We start from the raw sequence: 16266 nt of genomic DNA, 5'->3' as shown, positions 1-16266 counted from the left end.
TGGTCAAAAGCGGAATTACCGCTGTCTGTCGGACGACCAGGTCTGAACAGCATCCGACATGACAACACCAGGGCCAGATCTGTCCCTCGTGGCAAGGCGACCTCCCCGGGGCCCACATTCAAAGCTCTTATGGGGACATGTCCTCGCTGGACCACAGCTATCGTACGAGCTATCATGACTTCTTGGTCCACCCCTCCGCCTACCACAGGCTGAACAACCACTTTCAACCTGTGAAGGTTGTGGTGAGTCCCCACTGGAAGGTATACTATAGTTTCTCGCTCGGGAGGTAGGATTACAGGTTCTTTGCCAGGGGCCCTGATGACCCCTACCGTCTGATAAGATGGCACACTCTTCTGCATCCCACAGACGCGGATCAGTCGTTGAAGGGCTTCTTGAGTGGGCTTATGTGTAGTAGCCTTCTTCCAAGATCCAGGTCCCCGTTTGGTAAACATAATCTGATCGAGTTCACGTAGGATATTCATTCCCAGTACTGCAGGCACATCTTCCTTGATAGGCTCAGGGACTAGCAGGATCCCTTTTCTCCCAACTTCTTGCCCACAGATTCGAATATTCATCCACATGACCCCTGTGACCGGGATCGGTTGTTGGTTGGCAGCAAACAACCGGATCAATGTCTCTTTTTCTGGCTTGGCCAGGTCCTGGAAATGCTGCTTGAAATACGCTTCCGGCATCGTTGTCACTTGTGACCCGGTATCTATCAGGCAATCCACTAGAACTCCTTCGAATTCAGCACGTAGGATGGGGCTCCCAGCAATCAAGTGTTCGTTATGATATGGAGCAGCCTCTCTTCTCGCCTCCCCTGCAGAGTGCCGCACTACTGGGGGGGTTGGTAGTTTAACGGCAGCTTCCGCTGACCTTGAGTATAGTTCCGACAGTCTCTGTCAAGGTGTCCCCGTCCTCCACATTCCCAGCATTGGATGCCTCCTCCTCATCGGGGGGTACCTCGAGCCTGTCCTCATGCCTCCGATGCCTGATGGGAGGGGGCTTGCTCCCAGTGATCCCTTATCGGTCGGGCTGAAGAATGGTTGCATGAGTACGGTGGGTCAGACTGTAGTAGTTCCCCCACTCTTTGCTCCATCTGGGTCAGTTTCTCTTGCACGTTGACAAGGGACCGCTGCAAGTCCTGCACCACCTGGACCAGCACCTCCTGATGGTTTGGGTCCCCTCTGGTATTGGCGCCCTGGACACGCATCACCCCAGACGCAAAGCTCTCTTCTTTACTTCGGACCACTGTTTCCGCCAGGATGTGATGAAACGTAAGAGCCGGATCTGCCCGGACCCGTTCTGACAGTGCTCGCCTCAAGGTTGTGCTGTGCAGTCCCAGAATGAATTGCTCCCGGAGTATCCGGTCTTTAGAGCCCATGCCGCCAAATCCATCCGTCTCCTTTCTCTGCACCTCTGCTAACACTTCTTACAGTGCTGTTGCATACTGAGAAATTCCTTCTTCTTCCCGCTGCAGCCTAGAGAAAAATTTGGCGAAGGTGTCCGACGCTAGCAGTCTCGCCGTAGATCTCTTCCAGGAACTTCACTAGCTCCTTCAGGGTACTGCGGGTGAGTTCTGGTTGTAGGCAGACGTTTCTACGGGCTTCTCCCTCTAGGGCAGTTAACGCAATGTCCACTTCGAGGTCTGGACTGATGTTATAAATCTTCAGGGTGCTTTGCAGCCGGGACACCCAGTCGGACAGTGGCATATTCTTGCCGTCAAACTTTGGTAGCACACTAAATATGGAGCCCATAGGGAGTGTCCTTGCAGGGCTTCCACCAATGCCCACGGCATCTCCATTAACATTAGCATTCCTGTTGTGAATTTGCTTTTTGCTCCCTCTAGTGGTTACTAGTTTTTTGACTCTGGTTTTTCTGTCATTCCTTTTATCCGCACCTGGGTCGTTAGTTAGGGGTGTTGCTATATAAGCTCCCTGGACCTTCAGTTCAATGCCTGGCAACGTAGTTATCAGAGCTAGTCTGCTGTGCTCTTGTCTACTGATCCTGGTTCCAGTTATATCAGCTAAGTCTGCCTTTTGCTTTTTGCTATTTGTTTTGGTTTTGTATTTTTGTCCAGCTTGTTCCAAATCTATATCCTGACCTTTGCTGGAAGCTCTAGGGGGCTGGTGTTCTCCCCCCGGACCGTTAGACGGTTCGGGGGTTCTTGAATTTCCAGTGTGGATTTTGATAGGGTTTTTGTTGACCATATAAGTTACCTTTCTTTATTCTGCTATCAGTAAGCGGGCCTCTCTGTGCTAAACCTGGTTCATTTCTGTGTTTGTCATTTCCTCTTACCTCACCGTCATTATTTGTGGGGGGCTTCTATCCAGCTTTGGGGTCCCCTTCTCTGGAGGCAAGAAAGGTCTTTGTTTTCCTCTACTAGGGGTAGCTAGATTCTCCGGCTGGCGCGTGTCATCTAGAATCAACGTAGGAATGATCCCCGGCTACTTCTAGTGTTGGCGTTAGGAGTAGATATATGGTCAACCCAGTTACCACTGCCCTATGAGCTGGATTTTTGTATTCTGCAGACTTCCACGTTCCTCTGAGACCCTCGCCATTGGGGTCATAACAGTTTGCCAGGCCAGTATTAAATGTTTAATGCATTGCAGAAGAGGGATTATAAGAAAGAAGATTCTGAGTTTTTTTTTTTTTTTTTTCTTCTTCCCCTTTACCTCAGAGTGGCTATGCTTGCTGCAGACATGAATGTCCAGACCTTGATTACAAGTGTGGACCAGCTGGCTACTCGTGTGCAGGGCATACAAGACCATGTTATCAGAAATCCTAGGTCAGAACCTAAAATACCGATTCCTGAACTGTTTTCCGGAGACAGGTTTAAGTTTAGGAATTTCGTGAATAATTGTAAATTGTTTTTGTCCCTGAGACCCTGTTCATCTGGAGATTCTGCTCAGCAAGTAAAAATTGTGATTTCGTTCTTACGGGGCGACCCTCAGGATTGGGCTTTTTCGCTGGCGCCAGGAGATCCGGCATTGGCTGATCTTGATGCGTTTTTTCTGGCGCTCGGTTTACTTTATGAGGAACCCAATCTTGAGATTCAGGCAGAAAAGGCCTTGCTGGCTATGTCTCAGGGGCAGGACGAGGCTGAAGTGTATTGCCAAAAATTTCGGAAATGGTCCGTGCTGACACATTGGAACGAGTGTGCACTGGCAGCTAATTTTAGAAATGGCCTTTCTGAAGCCATTAAGAATGTTATGGTGGGTTTTCCCATTCCCACAGGTCTGAATGACACTATGGCACTGGCTATTCAAATTGACCGGCGGTTGCGGGAGCGCAAAACCGCAAATTCCCTCATGGTGTTGTCTGAACAGACACCTAATTCGGTGCAATGTGATAGAAAAACCGCAAATTCCCTCATGGTGTTGTCTGAACAGACACCTGATTTAATGCAATGTGATAGAATCCTGACTAGAAATGAGCGGAAAATTCATAGACGCCGGAATGGCTTGTGCTACTACTGTGGTGATTCTACACATGTTATCTCAGCATGCTCTAAACGTATAGCTAAGGTTGTTAGTCCTGTCACCGTTGGTAATTTGCAACCTAAATTTATTCTGTCTGTAACTTTGATTTGCTCACTGTCATCTTATCCTGTCATGGCGTTTGTAGATTCAGGTGCTGCCCTGAGTCTCATGGATCTCTCATTTGCTAAGCGCTGTGGTTTTACTCTTGAACCATTAGAAAATCCTATTCCTCTTAGGGGTATTGATGCTACACCATTGGCAGCAAATAAACCGCAGTATTGGACACAGGTTACCATGTGCATGACTCCTGAACACCGCGAGGTGATACGTTTCCTGGTTTTACATAAAATGCATGATTTGGTTGTTTTAGGGCTGCCATGGTTACAGACCCATAATCCAGTCCTGGACTGGAAGGCTATGTCAGTCTCAAGTTGGGGCTGTCGTGGTATTCATGGGGATTCCCTGCCTGTGTCTATTGCTTCTTCTACGCCTTCGGAAGTTCCGGAGTATTTGTCTGATTATCAGGATGTCTTCAGTGAGTCTGAGTCCAGTGCACTGCCTCCTCATAGGGACTGTGACTGTGCTATAGATTTGATCCCAGGCAGTAAATTTCCTAAGGGAAGACTGTTTAATCTGTCGGTACCTGAACATACCGCTATGCGTTCATATATCAAGGAGTCTCTGGAGAAAGGACATATTCGTCCGTCTTCTTCCCCTCTTGGTGCGGGATTCTTTTTTGTGGCAAAAAAGGACGGATCTTTGAGACCTTGTATTGATTATCGGCTTTTAAATAAGATCACTGTCAAATTTCAGTATCCTTTACCGCTGTTGTCTGACTTGTTTGCCCGGATTAAGGGTGCCAAGTGGTTCACCAAGATAGACCTTCGTGGTGCGTACAACCTTGTGCGCATTAAGCAAGGTGATGAATGGAAAACCGCATTCAATACGCCCGAAGGTCATTTTGAGTACTTGGTGATGCCTTTTGGGCTCTCCAATGCGCCTTCAGTTTTTCAGTCCTTTATGCATGACATTTTCCGGAAGTATCTGGATAAATTTTTGATTGTTTATCTGGATGATATTTTGGTTTTTTCTGATAATTGGGATTCGCATGTGGAGCAGGTCAGGTTGGTCTTTAAAATTTTGCGTGAAAATTCTTTGTTTGTCAAGGGCTCAAAGTGTCTCTTTGGTGTACAGAAGGTTCCCTTTTTGGGGTTCATTTTTTCCCCTTCTGCTGTGGAGATGGACCCAGTCAAGGTCCGAGCTATTCTTGATTGGACTCAGCCCTCGTCAGTTAAGAGTCTTCAGAAGTTCTTGGGCTTCGCTAACTTCTACCGTCGTTTTATCGCTAATTTTTCTAGCATTGTGAAACCTTTGACGGATATGACCAAGAAGGGCTCCGATGTAGCTAACTGGGCTCCTGCTGCCGTGGAGGCTTTCCAGGAGTTGAAACGCCGGTTTACTTCGGCGCCTGTTTTGTGCCAGCCTGACGTCTCACTTCCCTTTCAGGTTGAGGTGGATGCTTCGGAGATTGGGGCAGGGGCCGTTTTGTCGCAGAGAGGCCCTGGTTGCTCTGTTATGAAACCTTGTGCCTTTTTCTCCAGGAAGTTTTCGCCTGCCGAGCGAAATTATGATGTGGGCAATCGGGAGTTGTTGGCCATGAAATGGGCATTTGAGGAGTGGCGTCATTGGCTCGAGGGTGCTAAGCATCGTGTGGTGGTCTTGACTGATCACAAAAATCTGATGTATCTCGAGTCTGCTAAACGCCTTAATCCGAGACAGGCCCGCTGGTCATTGTTTTTCTCCCGCTTTGATTTTGTTGTCTCGTATTTACCAGGTTCAAAGAATGTGAAGGCCGATGCTCTTTCTAGAAGCTTTGTGCCTGATGCTCCTGGAGTCGCTGATCCTGTTGGTATTCTTAAAGATGGAGTTATCTTGTCAGCTATTTCTCCGGATCTGCGACGTGTGTTGCAGAGATTTCAGGCTGATAGGCCTGAGTCTTGTCCACCTGACAGACTGTTTGTCCCGGATAAGTGGACCAGCAGAGTCATTTCCGAGGTTCATTCCTCGGTGTTGGCAGGTCACCCGGGAATTTTTGGCACCAGAGATCTGGTGGCCAGGTCCTTTTGGTGGCCTTCCTTGTCAAGGGATGTGCGGTCATTTGTGCAGTCCTGTGGGACTTGTGCTCGAGCTAAGCCTTGCTGTTCTCGTGCCAGCGGTTTGCTCTTGCCCTTGCCTGTCCCGAAGAGACCTTGGACACATATCTCCATGGATTTCATTTCTGATCTTCCGCTATCTCAGGGCATGTCCGTTATCTGGGTGATATGTGATCGCTTCTCCAAGATGGTCCATTTGGTTCCTTTGCCTAAGCTGCCTTCCTCTTCCGATCTGGTTCCTGTGTTTTTCCAGAACGTGGTTCGTTTGCACGGCATCCCTGAGAATATTGTGTCAGACAGAGGATCCCAGTTCGTTTCCAGGTTCTGGCGATCCTTTTCTAGTAGGATGGGCATTGATTTGTCGTTTTCGTCTGCTTTCCATCCTCAGACTAATGGACAGACGGAGCGAACCAATCAGACTTTGGAGGCTTATTTGAGGTGTTTTGTCTCTGCTGATCAGGACGATTGGGTGACATTCTTGCCGTTGGCTGAGTTTGCCCTTAATAATCGGGCTAGTTCCGCCACCTTGGTTTCGCCTTTTTTCTGCAACTCTGGTTTCCATCCTCGCTTTTCTTCGGGTCATGTGGAGCCTTCTGACTGTCCTGGGGTGGATTCTGTGGTGGATAGGTTGCAGCAGATCTGGAATCATGTGGTGGACAACTTGAAGTTGTCACAGGAGAAGGCTCAGCGCTTTGCCAACCGCCGCCGCGGTGTGGGTCCCCGACTACGCGTTGGGGATTTGGTATGGCTTTCTTCCCGCTTTGTTCCTATGAAGGTCTCCTCTCCCAAATTTAAACCTCGTTTTATTGGGCCTTACAAGATATTGGAAATCCTTAATCCTGTATCTTTTCGTCTGGATCTTCCTGTGTCGTTTGCTATTCACAATGTATTTCATAGGTCCTTGTTGCGGCGGTACATTGTGCCTGTAGTTCCTTCTGCTGAGCCTCCTGCTCCTGTGTTGGTTGAGGGCGAGTTGGAGTACGTGGTGGAGAAGATCTTGGATTCTCGCCTCTCCAGGCGGAGGCTTCAGTACCTGGTCAAGTGGAAGGGCTATGGTCAGGAGGATAATTCCTGGGTGGTCGCCTCTGATGTTCATGCGGCCGATTTAGTTCGTGCCTTTCATGCCGCTCATCCTGATCGCCCTGGTGGTCGTGGTGAGGGTTCGGTGACCCCTCACTAAGGGGGGGGTACTGTTGTGAATTTGCTTTTTGCTCCCTCTAGTGGTTACTAGTTTTTTGACTCTGGTTTTTCTGTCATTCCTTTTATCCGCACCTGGGTCGTTAGTTAGGGGTGTTGCTATATAAGCTCCCTGGACCTTCAGTTCAATGCCTGGCAACGTAGTTATCAGAGCTAGTCTGCTGTGCTCTTGTCTACTGATCCTGGTTCCAGTTATATCAGCTAAGTCTGCCTTTTGCTTTTTGCTATTTGTTTTGGTTTTGTATTTTTGTCCAGCTTGTTCCAAATCTATATCCTGACCTTTGCTGGAAGCTCTAGGGGGCTGGTGTTCTCCCCCCGGACCGTTAGACGGTTCGGGGGTTCTTGAATTTCCAGTGTGGATTTTGATAGGGTTTTTGTTGACCATATAAGTTACCTTTCTTTATTCTGCTATCAGTAAGCGGGCCTCTCTGTGCTAAACCTGGTTCATTTCTGTGTTTGTCATTTCCTCTTACCTCACCGTCATTATTTGTGGGGGGCTTCTATCCAGCTTTGGGGTCCCCTTCTCTGGAGGCAAGAAAGGTCTTTGTTTTCCTCTACTAGGGGTAGCTAGATTCTCCGGCTGGCGCGTGTCATCTAGAATCAACGTAGGAATGATCCCCGGCTACTTCTAGTGTTGGCGTTAGGAGTAGATATATGGTCAACCCAGTTACCACTGCCCTATGAGCTGGATTTTTGTATTCTGCAGACTTCCACGTTCCTCTGAGACCCTCGCCATTGGGGTCATAACACATTCCCGCCATTGCTGTCTGCTGCCTCCATCTTGGTGACAGTACCCTGCTCGCAGCACCACTTGAAGCGATGGCCGGGGGACTACCACGGTGCAGGAAGACTACTGTACACAAGATGAGGTGCAAACAACAAAGGGTAGATTTAGTGGAAGGCAAGGAACGAAGTGAATGAGGAAGATGCAAACAGGGGTATACAATGGTAAAAGACAATTTACAAGAGTTATAAACGTTATATTTCCCGTAAAATAGCACGGTGCTCCAACTATTACAGACTCAAAATATGTCTAACCAGCAAATGTAAACAATAAACAAGTGATGATGCTACTCTACATATAACCTCCCTGGCCTTTACTAAGCAGGCCACACGGCTCCCGTGTACTGACTATTGAAGCCTACACTAGGCCCTAACAGGTGCACCAAACAGGAACAAACTCACGGTGATGTTGGAGGATCAGCTCCAGTCCCAGGGGGGCCCCCAGCAGTCTAATATGGTGGTGCGCACGGTTTTCTGTCAGCTCTGTGAAGTGTGGTCTTCTCCTTGCTTCTTGGATCCTAGGGATGCTCCTGGTAACTGTAAATCTCTTTCTCTGTATCTTCGTGGCTCTCTTGCAGCTAGGTCAGGACACAGTTCTTCTCTCTTTCAGCTATCAGCACAAAAAGTCCTCTTTGCAGCAGCCTCAGTTCACACACGCTGCTCCAGCTCCACACCTGCCCTCTGCCAGACTAGTTCATCACACCGACTATTGCAGGGGAGAAGCAGAACATTCCATCACGCCCGACAAGGGGGTGCAGCCTCTTAAAGTGACAGCGTGTTCCTTACTGTCCATAACAGCACCACCCTCTTACATGTATATACTGTACATTGTTGTACTGTGCGTTCCCCAATAACCAGCCTAGTAGCTAAAGCAGCCATGGTCTCGTCCATTAATTGCCAGTGAATTGTGTAATTTTTCTGGCGGATTGCTGGTTCATGACTATCTGGAACCAGTTATAGGAAGATAACTGCAGGCCGTTATCCTTGACCCAAAGTTTCTTATTTTCATGTGTTCTATAGATTTATAGAATCAAATTTTAAATGACTGCTACACTAAGCGATTTTACAATGTATGATACTGCTCATACTTTACCTTGCTTCGAAAGGTTTGTGCTTGAATTAATACCATCTGGATTAATGTCTAAAAATACAATAAATGAGTATTATTGTCAGAATAATAATAATAGTAATAATTATAATTATTACACTGTTTTTATGCAGTACCAACACAGCTCATATTGGCTCATTTTAATGTTTTCTTTCATAGAAACATACTAGGGTCACATTTAGAAGCAACTAAGGTATTGATTAGTAGATTATTAAACACATTAAATGGGCCGTTCCAACTCAGGCACTTACAGCATAGCCATAGGAATTGCCATAAATGTCTATATATGTGGATCCCACCACCAGGACACACATCTATCTTAACAATATGGCCTGGTTGTTTTGTTCTTAGTGTAGTGGTGGCTGCACATGCACAACTCTCCATCCATTTGTATGGGAGTTTTGAAAGAAATTTACAGTATAATGCTTTAACGATGAGACCAATTTTGGACTTCAGGATTAATGACCTTGCAGCACCCCAGGGTTCTGATCGTTGCAGTAATGTCATTCTTCCACCAGGGTGTGAGGTTATGTCTGAAGGCAATAAAGGAGATCTCTTTACCAGGTAAACACGATGCATGCAACATGTTCACACTCCAGACCAGAAGGGGGAGCTCTAAGCCTGTTTTAGGTGAACTCCCCTATAAAACATCCTGATCTGGAGGGAAAAGGGGTTCAGAGTTCAGTTCCTGTCAGGAAGACAGAGGGAGAGGAAAGAGTCCTGGTGCCTAAAGTGCTGCAGCTCCTGGAAGAAGACACTAAAAGCGAACATATTGCAGAGAGTGTGCAGGAAAGCAGAGCACAGGAGAGGAATATCAGAGGGAGATCATCCAGGAGCAAGCTGCTTCCTTCTGAGGCGCATGAATCCGGTAGCCAGAATACCGAGGATGTAAGGATCTCTATGCTTTACTTCAGAGACTGGCAGGACAGATAATTCCACGTTACCTGCCCAACCTACACCCAGTCGGCACGATGGCAACATGTGGGGGCTGGGGCGTGCTAGAGTCCCTGTAAAAAGCCTCAGGCCATCAGTCATATGGGTTTGTCCTATCCTATCCATCTGGGGGACAGAGAGAAAGACATAACATCTAGAACATCTACAACAGTTATGAGGACCTTATGAGAGGCTCAGCAGTAAGGTACTACAACATCCAGGCGCTAGAGAAAGGCTACTGATTTCCACCTGGATAAGGGGACTCTGGATTTGCCTTCAAACTGGCCGGACTCTGCCTGCCCTGTGATCTGGTGCTCTGGACTGTGGACGCTGAAGCCTTCAGTAAAGGTAAAGAGACTGCAACCTTGTGTCCTCGTTCTTCACTGCGCCTCACACCATCCACCATCTACCATCTACACTCCGGGAGCCCTGGGGACCTACTTCACCTGTGGGAAGGTATACCATCTAGCTGCCATAACATCACCCCAGCGGACCCCTAGCAGCGTCGGTCACCCTGACCGAATACCACAGGTGGCGTCACGAACATTTCCCCTTTAAAGACCTTTCCCATTTTACAACGGACGTCCCGAGGGCCACGAACCGGGTCAGCCACCATGACATCCCCATCGAGAACCGAAGGGCCCGGTACCAAGTAACCCATAGCCCACGGGGGCGCTCCAATCTCACAGTTCAAATGACATAACTTATTACTCTGTTATTGTAGCTGCATGCATACATTCTCCTCCCTATCTCTTTTCTTCTGACATTGCTTACTGCACTTCTAGCTATATTAGTATAGCGAGAGAAGTCAAAAGTAAAGAGATAGGGAGGAGAATGTGCATGACCACTGTTGGCTCTCCGAGCACTGTCAATCAGAAGTGGGGGAAGGCCCCCAAATTGCAAATATTGAGGCGTAACTGTGCACCAAACTCTTGGGTACGCCAAGGGTATATCAAAGCCTCCTAATTTGTATATAAATTAAAATGTATTTTCACAGGCATTGTACCAGTAGCAGTGACAATGCTGGTATGGTTATTATTTGGGCTAAGTCCCATATAACAAAGTATAGCCCATTTAAAAATGCATTTTGGGTGTGATGGACTCCATTTAATCCCTTCACAACCTTTGACTTATCAGTATGTCAAAAGTCATGTTCCTGCCTTTGATGCAGACTCGCATGCTGAGCCCGCATCATTCTCCACACATGATGGCTTATTTAAGCAGCCATCATGTGCCTCTGACAGCTGTTAAACTGTTAGAGGGGTATTCCCATCTCCAAGAGCCTATTCCAATATGTAGTAGGTGTAATAGTAATATGAGCAAATACCTCGAATTAGAAATGTAGTATAGTTTTTCTGATTTGCTATGTCTCCTTCCTCATGTGCAGGCATTGCAGGACCTTAGGTATCCATGGTCATGACCACTAGCAACCAGCCCACTAACTCACTATATCAATGGTCATAACATGGATATCTAAGGTCCTTCATGCCTGCACATCAGGAAGGAGACATAGCAAATCAGAAAATCTATACTACATTTCTGATTGGAGGTATTTGTGAATATTGTTATTATTACACTTACTACATATTGGGATAGGATCTTGGATATGGGAATACCCCTTTAATTCCGACTCAATCTCTGATAGCTGCATTTTACACCCACCGACAGGGGTGCGCGTCATTCTATGCTCCCAGTGGCGCAGCAGTGACATGATCGCAGGGTGACAATGGGTTATCATGATGGCCGGGGGTCTGCTGATGACCCCCATGCTTGTCATTATGATTCTCCTGTAAAAGCTGGCGATCATAGAACATTGTGATTTTAGCTATACATGGTAGTGATGATGCACAAAGGGTAAATACAGTAAAAAATGAGAAAAAAAGTTTAAAAATATGAAAAAAATAAAAAACATAAAAGTTCAATTTACCCTCCTTTTGCCCCATTAAAAATAAAACAATTAAAAAATAGACATATTTGGTAAAAAAAAAAATTGTTTTTTTTGGCCTCCGCCACATTCCAATAAAATGCAATAACAGTTGTTCAAAGTATCGTTTCTACCCAAAAATTGTATTAGTAAAAACGTCAGCTCAAGGCACAAAAAATGAGCCATCAACCAGCCCCATATCCTGAATGAAAATGTTACGGGTCTTGGAAAATAGCGGCACAAGAAAAATATCTTTTCTTACAAATTTCCAATTTTTTTTCATCACTATAATAAAAAAAATATATATATACATGTTTAGTATCTGCGTACTCATACTGACCTGGGGAAGCATGTTTCCAGGTCAGTTTTACCATACAGTGAACATGGTAAATAAAAACTCAAAAAAGACAATAGCGGAGTTGCACTTTTTTTGCAGTTTCAATGTACTTTTTTTCCTGCTTTCCAGTGCATCATAAGAATGTTGTCAATCAAAAGTACAACTCATCCCACAGAAGCCAAGCCCTCATATGGTCTATGTGTACGGAAAAATAAAAAAATGGAGTGTAAAGGTTATGGCTCTTAGAAGAAGGGGAGGAGAAATTTAAAAAAATGGAAAATCGCAAGGTTGTGAAGGGGTTAATATATTCCTACCGTATGTAAAGATAAAGATTACTAGATCTGCACTTATTTTGTTTCTCTACTTTGTGCCACAGTCCCCAAAAATGTAATTTTCTATTATTTTCTATTACTGGAGCTTCATGAGGGGTTATTTTTACATTAAAATTCCCATTTTAATTGAAATTATTTTCCGAATCACAAAATCTTTATCCAATACAAATCCAAATATCTGTTCATTGTTGGTTTGCGTTATTAAAATTAGGTTTTTTTTGTTTTTTTTTACAAAATCCGGTAATACAACAATGCAAGTACAGTGACTTGTGGAAGTATTCACCCCCTTGTCTTTTTATCTATTTTGTTACATTACAACTTGTGTTTAAATATGTTTACAATCCGATTTTTGTTTTTGTGTAGTGCATCAGCACTAAATAGTCTAAGTTGATGAAGTGAAACAAGAAAAATGTAGGCATCAATTAAATTTGTGGGTTCAAATAACCGAAAATTGACATGTACATATCTGTTCACCCCTTTTACGTTGAAGTACCAAACAATTTCTGGTTCAAGCAATTCCCTTCATAATTCACATGTGCATAAGTCACTTCGTGCAACCTAAGTGTCACATGGTCTCTCAGTATATACATACTTTTTAGAAAGGACACAGAGGCGGCAACACCATTAAGCAAGAGGCACCACTAACCAAACACCATGAAGACCAGAGAGATCTGCAAACAAGTCAGGGACAAAGAAAGATTTGGGTTATTAAAAAAAGGAGCGTTCCCAAGCACCGACTGGAGTATCTGTCCATACAACTACAATAGGCTATACCCTGCATAGAGATGGCTTTTATGGAAGAGTGGGCAGAAAAAAAGCCTTTACTTACACAAAAAAATTGTACAGCCCGTTTTGAGTGTGCCAAAAGAAATGTGGGAGATTCCCTAAATGTATGGAGGAAGGTGCTGTGGTCAGATGAAACCAAAATTGAACCTTTTGGCAACCAAGGTAAATAAAATGTCTGGCACTAAACCAACACACCTCAACACACGGCAGCAGAGACAGGGAAAATGGTCCGAGTCGAGGGGAAGATGGATGGTGCGAAATACAGAGATATTCCACATAAAAACCTGTTTCAGGCTGTCAGTGATTTGAGACTGGGATGTAGATTCACCTTCCAACAATACAATCACAGAAAGCATACTGCCAAAGCAACACTTGAGTGGTTTAAGGGGAAATATGTAAATGTTTTGTAGTGGCCTAGTCAAAGCTCAGACTTTAATCCAACTGAGAATCTATGGTCAGACTTGAAGATTGCTGTTCCCCAGAGGATACATCTAACTTCAAGGAGCTGGAGCAGTTTTGCTTTGAGGAATGTGCAAAAATCCCAGTGGCAAGATGTGGAAAGCTCATAGAGACTTATCCAAAGCGACTTTCAGCTGTAATTGCCACAAAAGGAGGCTCTACAAAGTACTGATTTTGGGGGGAAGGGGAGAAGATATGCACACTGAAGTTTTCACTTATTTTGTTCTATTTGTTGTTCACAGTTGTAGGCATGTTCTTTACAGGAACTGATGCAAACCCTTGAAAAAAAATGTGAAATTCCAGGTTGTAAGGTAGCAAAACACGAAAAATGAGAAAGGGGTGACTACTTTCACAAGTCAGTGTATGTCTACAAAATCACCCACATTTGCAAAGCCGTTTTTGTACTTTTCACATAGGGGTGGATGGCAAATTTTCAATAAAATATGCAACTATTTTAGCCACTCTTCAAATTTGAAAAGTAACACATTTGGTTTTTGAAGAAGAAAGATTAAAGTGAAATTAGAGAAAAAGGTGCAAATTTCTATCACAAATTTACACTTTTGTGTACTTGTTAATAAATGTGGTTCAAATCACTTCAGCTATCTTCAACACTGCAATGTAAGACCTAAGCAAATCTTCTTGGCAAATGCGAGGCACTGTTCCAATAATCGTGATCACGTGTAATATCCAAATCTGACTAGTTTTACAAGAAATGTAACAATCTTGGAGCAATGTATCTCACATATAAGAGTAGGAAATGGTTCATTCTCTTGCTCACCTATCATTCCAGTTTGGTTGTAAATCAGCAATTGTCCATTATCCAGTTTTGAGAGCCCTTGATAAGATTTGCTTATACGGGCTAGATCAGGGAATATTAGTGACCACAGAATGGAAATTAGGCTCTTCTTTTTAGTGGTGTGGCTGATTGTAGGCCGTTTTGTGATGGTTGAAGCTGTTGTATTCTTGATTGTATATGAAACTACACAAGATATTGCAGATTAAATAATTGTTCTAGACAAAAGAATCTTTAACACAATAATAACAGGTAATTGGCACTCTCTCATATTAAGGCTGGACATAACCATGAAATGGCTGTTGGACGATCGTTGCTTTAGCCGATCGTACAGCCAACAGCCATTTCAGCCAACTTAGCTTGCACAGCCGAGCACTCCTGTGTTCCTTATGAAAAAGCTGCCAACTAACTTATCAGCCGAGAGCTTATCTCAGGGAGAATAATGGGATTGGCAGTCTGAAATAAGACATGCGTGATCGACATGTCTCTCGACCATCAGTTGGCCGGTGCCCCATACACATTAGACCGTCAGCTAGAACTGTCGACATCAGGCTCAGGTGGCATTTGTCTGATGTGTATGGGGGGCCCTTAGTTTGCCTGCACATTGATGGCTTGGGTCTTGGAAATTCCATCTGTTGTTACATTTGTTGCTCCTCTTGATGCTAAGTAAATCACAAAACAAAAAGCATGGAGGTAGCCCCCTAAAAGTTAACTGATGTAAATAATCAAAGTCCATAGAAATATCAGTCAAATGTCTAAAAAAGTGTTTTAGGTCATTACAATTTTAACCAAAGATCTAGGATGGTATAAGAGAAGCAGATCCAGGAACTGGTAGCACTGGAGTGGAGAGTAGTGATGAGTGAGTGTACTTGTTGCTCGGGTTTTCCAGAGCACGCTCAGGTGACCTCCGAGTATTTATGATTGCTCGGAGATTTAGTTCTCATCGCGGCAGCTGAATGATTTACAGCTACTAGCCAGCTTGATTACATGTGGGAACTCCCTAGCAACCAGGCAACCCCCACATGTACTCAAGCTGGGCAGTAGCTGTAAATCATTCAGCTGCCATGGTGAAAACTAAATCTCTGAGCAGTCATAAATACTCGGAGGTCCCCCAAGTGTGCTCTGGAAAATCCGAGCAACGAGTACACTCGCTCATCATCACTAGTGGAGAGGGAAAGTTGAGGTGTTTATTAGCTTATTTTATACCATATTAAGGTTTTAGTGAAAAAAACAACTCTTTTAAAATTACCTTATGCAGGTAAAATTTGCTTGCTGTCCTTTAAGGTAATTAATCCATTACTAGTTCTAAATGGCTATTATAATAAAATAACATTAATAGCATTTGGCTTTCCTTACTGGCCAAGTCATTTCACACCAAACACAAAGGCAGCTATTGGGAGCTGGATGCACATAAGCAAATAAAATATCCAAGAATGAAATGTATATGTTTTAATATAAAATATCAACCATAATATATATATATATATATATATATTACCCGATCCTGCCGCTGAAAGAGAATTTTGGAGTAAACTGTTGGTACTTCCAGCTGTTCTATCCACCACAGATGAGGGAGCTGTTCCTTTTGAGTTGTTCATGCTTTGAGATACTATCGAATGACAAATATGTATTATGTAAATCTTAATAGTGGGAAAGTGCTGTATGTTTTTTAATTCATAATTCATTATAACGCTAACATTAAGATGTACTTGGAACATAACTTTCCCTGAAATATATTACAGTTCCTAGATGTTACCTTTAGAAGATGTATATTAACAGAGCTATCAATGATGCATGGCAAAGTTGTGACAGTTTATTCAGCATTATATTGTACAGTTAAATTTAATGTATAGTTCATGGCTTATGCTGACAAATGGTTGCAAATGATGGTACGAATGTGGGTGATTGTAACCAGTGCACAACTATCAGAGAAGAGCAAATATTTTAATTTTAGTTTTCTAAATTTACCAAGTTTTCCA

At 44.3% G+C, this 16266-nt stretch overlaps 1 protein-coding gene and 1 long non-coding RNA gene across 2 annotated transcripts in view; both read right to left on the bottom strand.

Annotated features, from left to right (window-relative positions):
• Positions 1-14468, bottom strand: part of LOC143809973 (uncharacterized) — a 57876-nt gene extending 43408 nt beyond the window's left edge. Inside the window, exons 1-2 of the long non-coding RNA XR_013222566.1 lie at positions 14273-14468; positions 8709-8756 (exon numbers count right to left, since the gene is read on the bottom strand). This is a non-coding gene — a long non-coding RNA (uncharacterized LOC143809973). The remainder of the gene's footprint in view (positions 1-8708; positions 8757-14272) is intronic.
• Positions 14469-14875: 407 nt separating this feature from the next.
• The window catches only part of LOC143803970 (uncharacterized), a 55459-nt gene continuing 54068 nt past the window's right edge, over positions 14876-16266 (bottom strand). Inside the window, exons 6-7 of the mRNA XM_077281720.1 lie at positions 15786-15896; positions 14876-14949 (exon numbers count right to left, since the gene is read on the bottom strand). Coding sequence (XP_077137835.1) covers positions 14876-14949; positions 15786-15896 — 185 coding nt within the window. The remainder of the gene's footprint in view (positions 14950-15785; positions 15897-16266) is intronic.

The sequence above is a fragment of the Ranitomeya variabilis genome, chromosome 2 (genome assembly GCF_051348905.1).
Source record: "Ranitomeya variabilis isolate aRanVar5 chromosome 2, aRanVar5.hap1, whole genome shotgun sequence".
NCBI classification, from domain to species: Eukaryota; Metazoa; Chordata; class Amphibia; order Anura; family Dendrobatidae; genus Ranitomeya; species Ranitomeya variabilis.
This window is presented reverse-complemented; position numbering and strand designations above follow the sequence as displayed.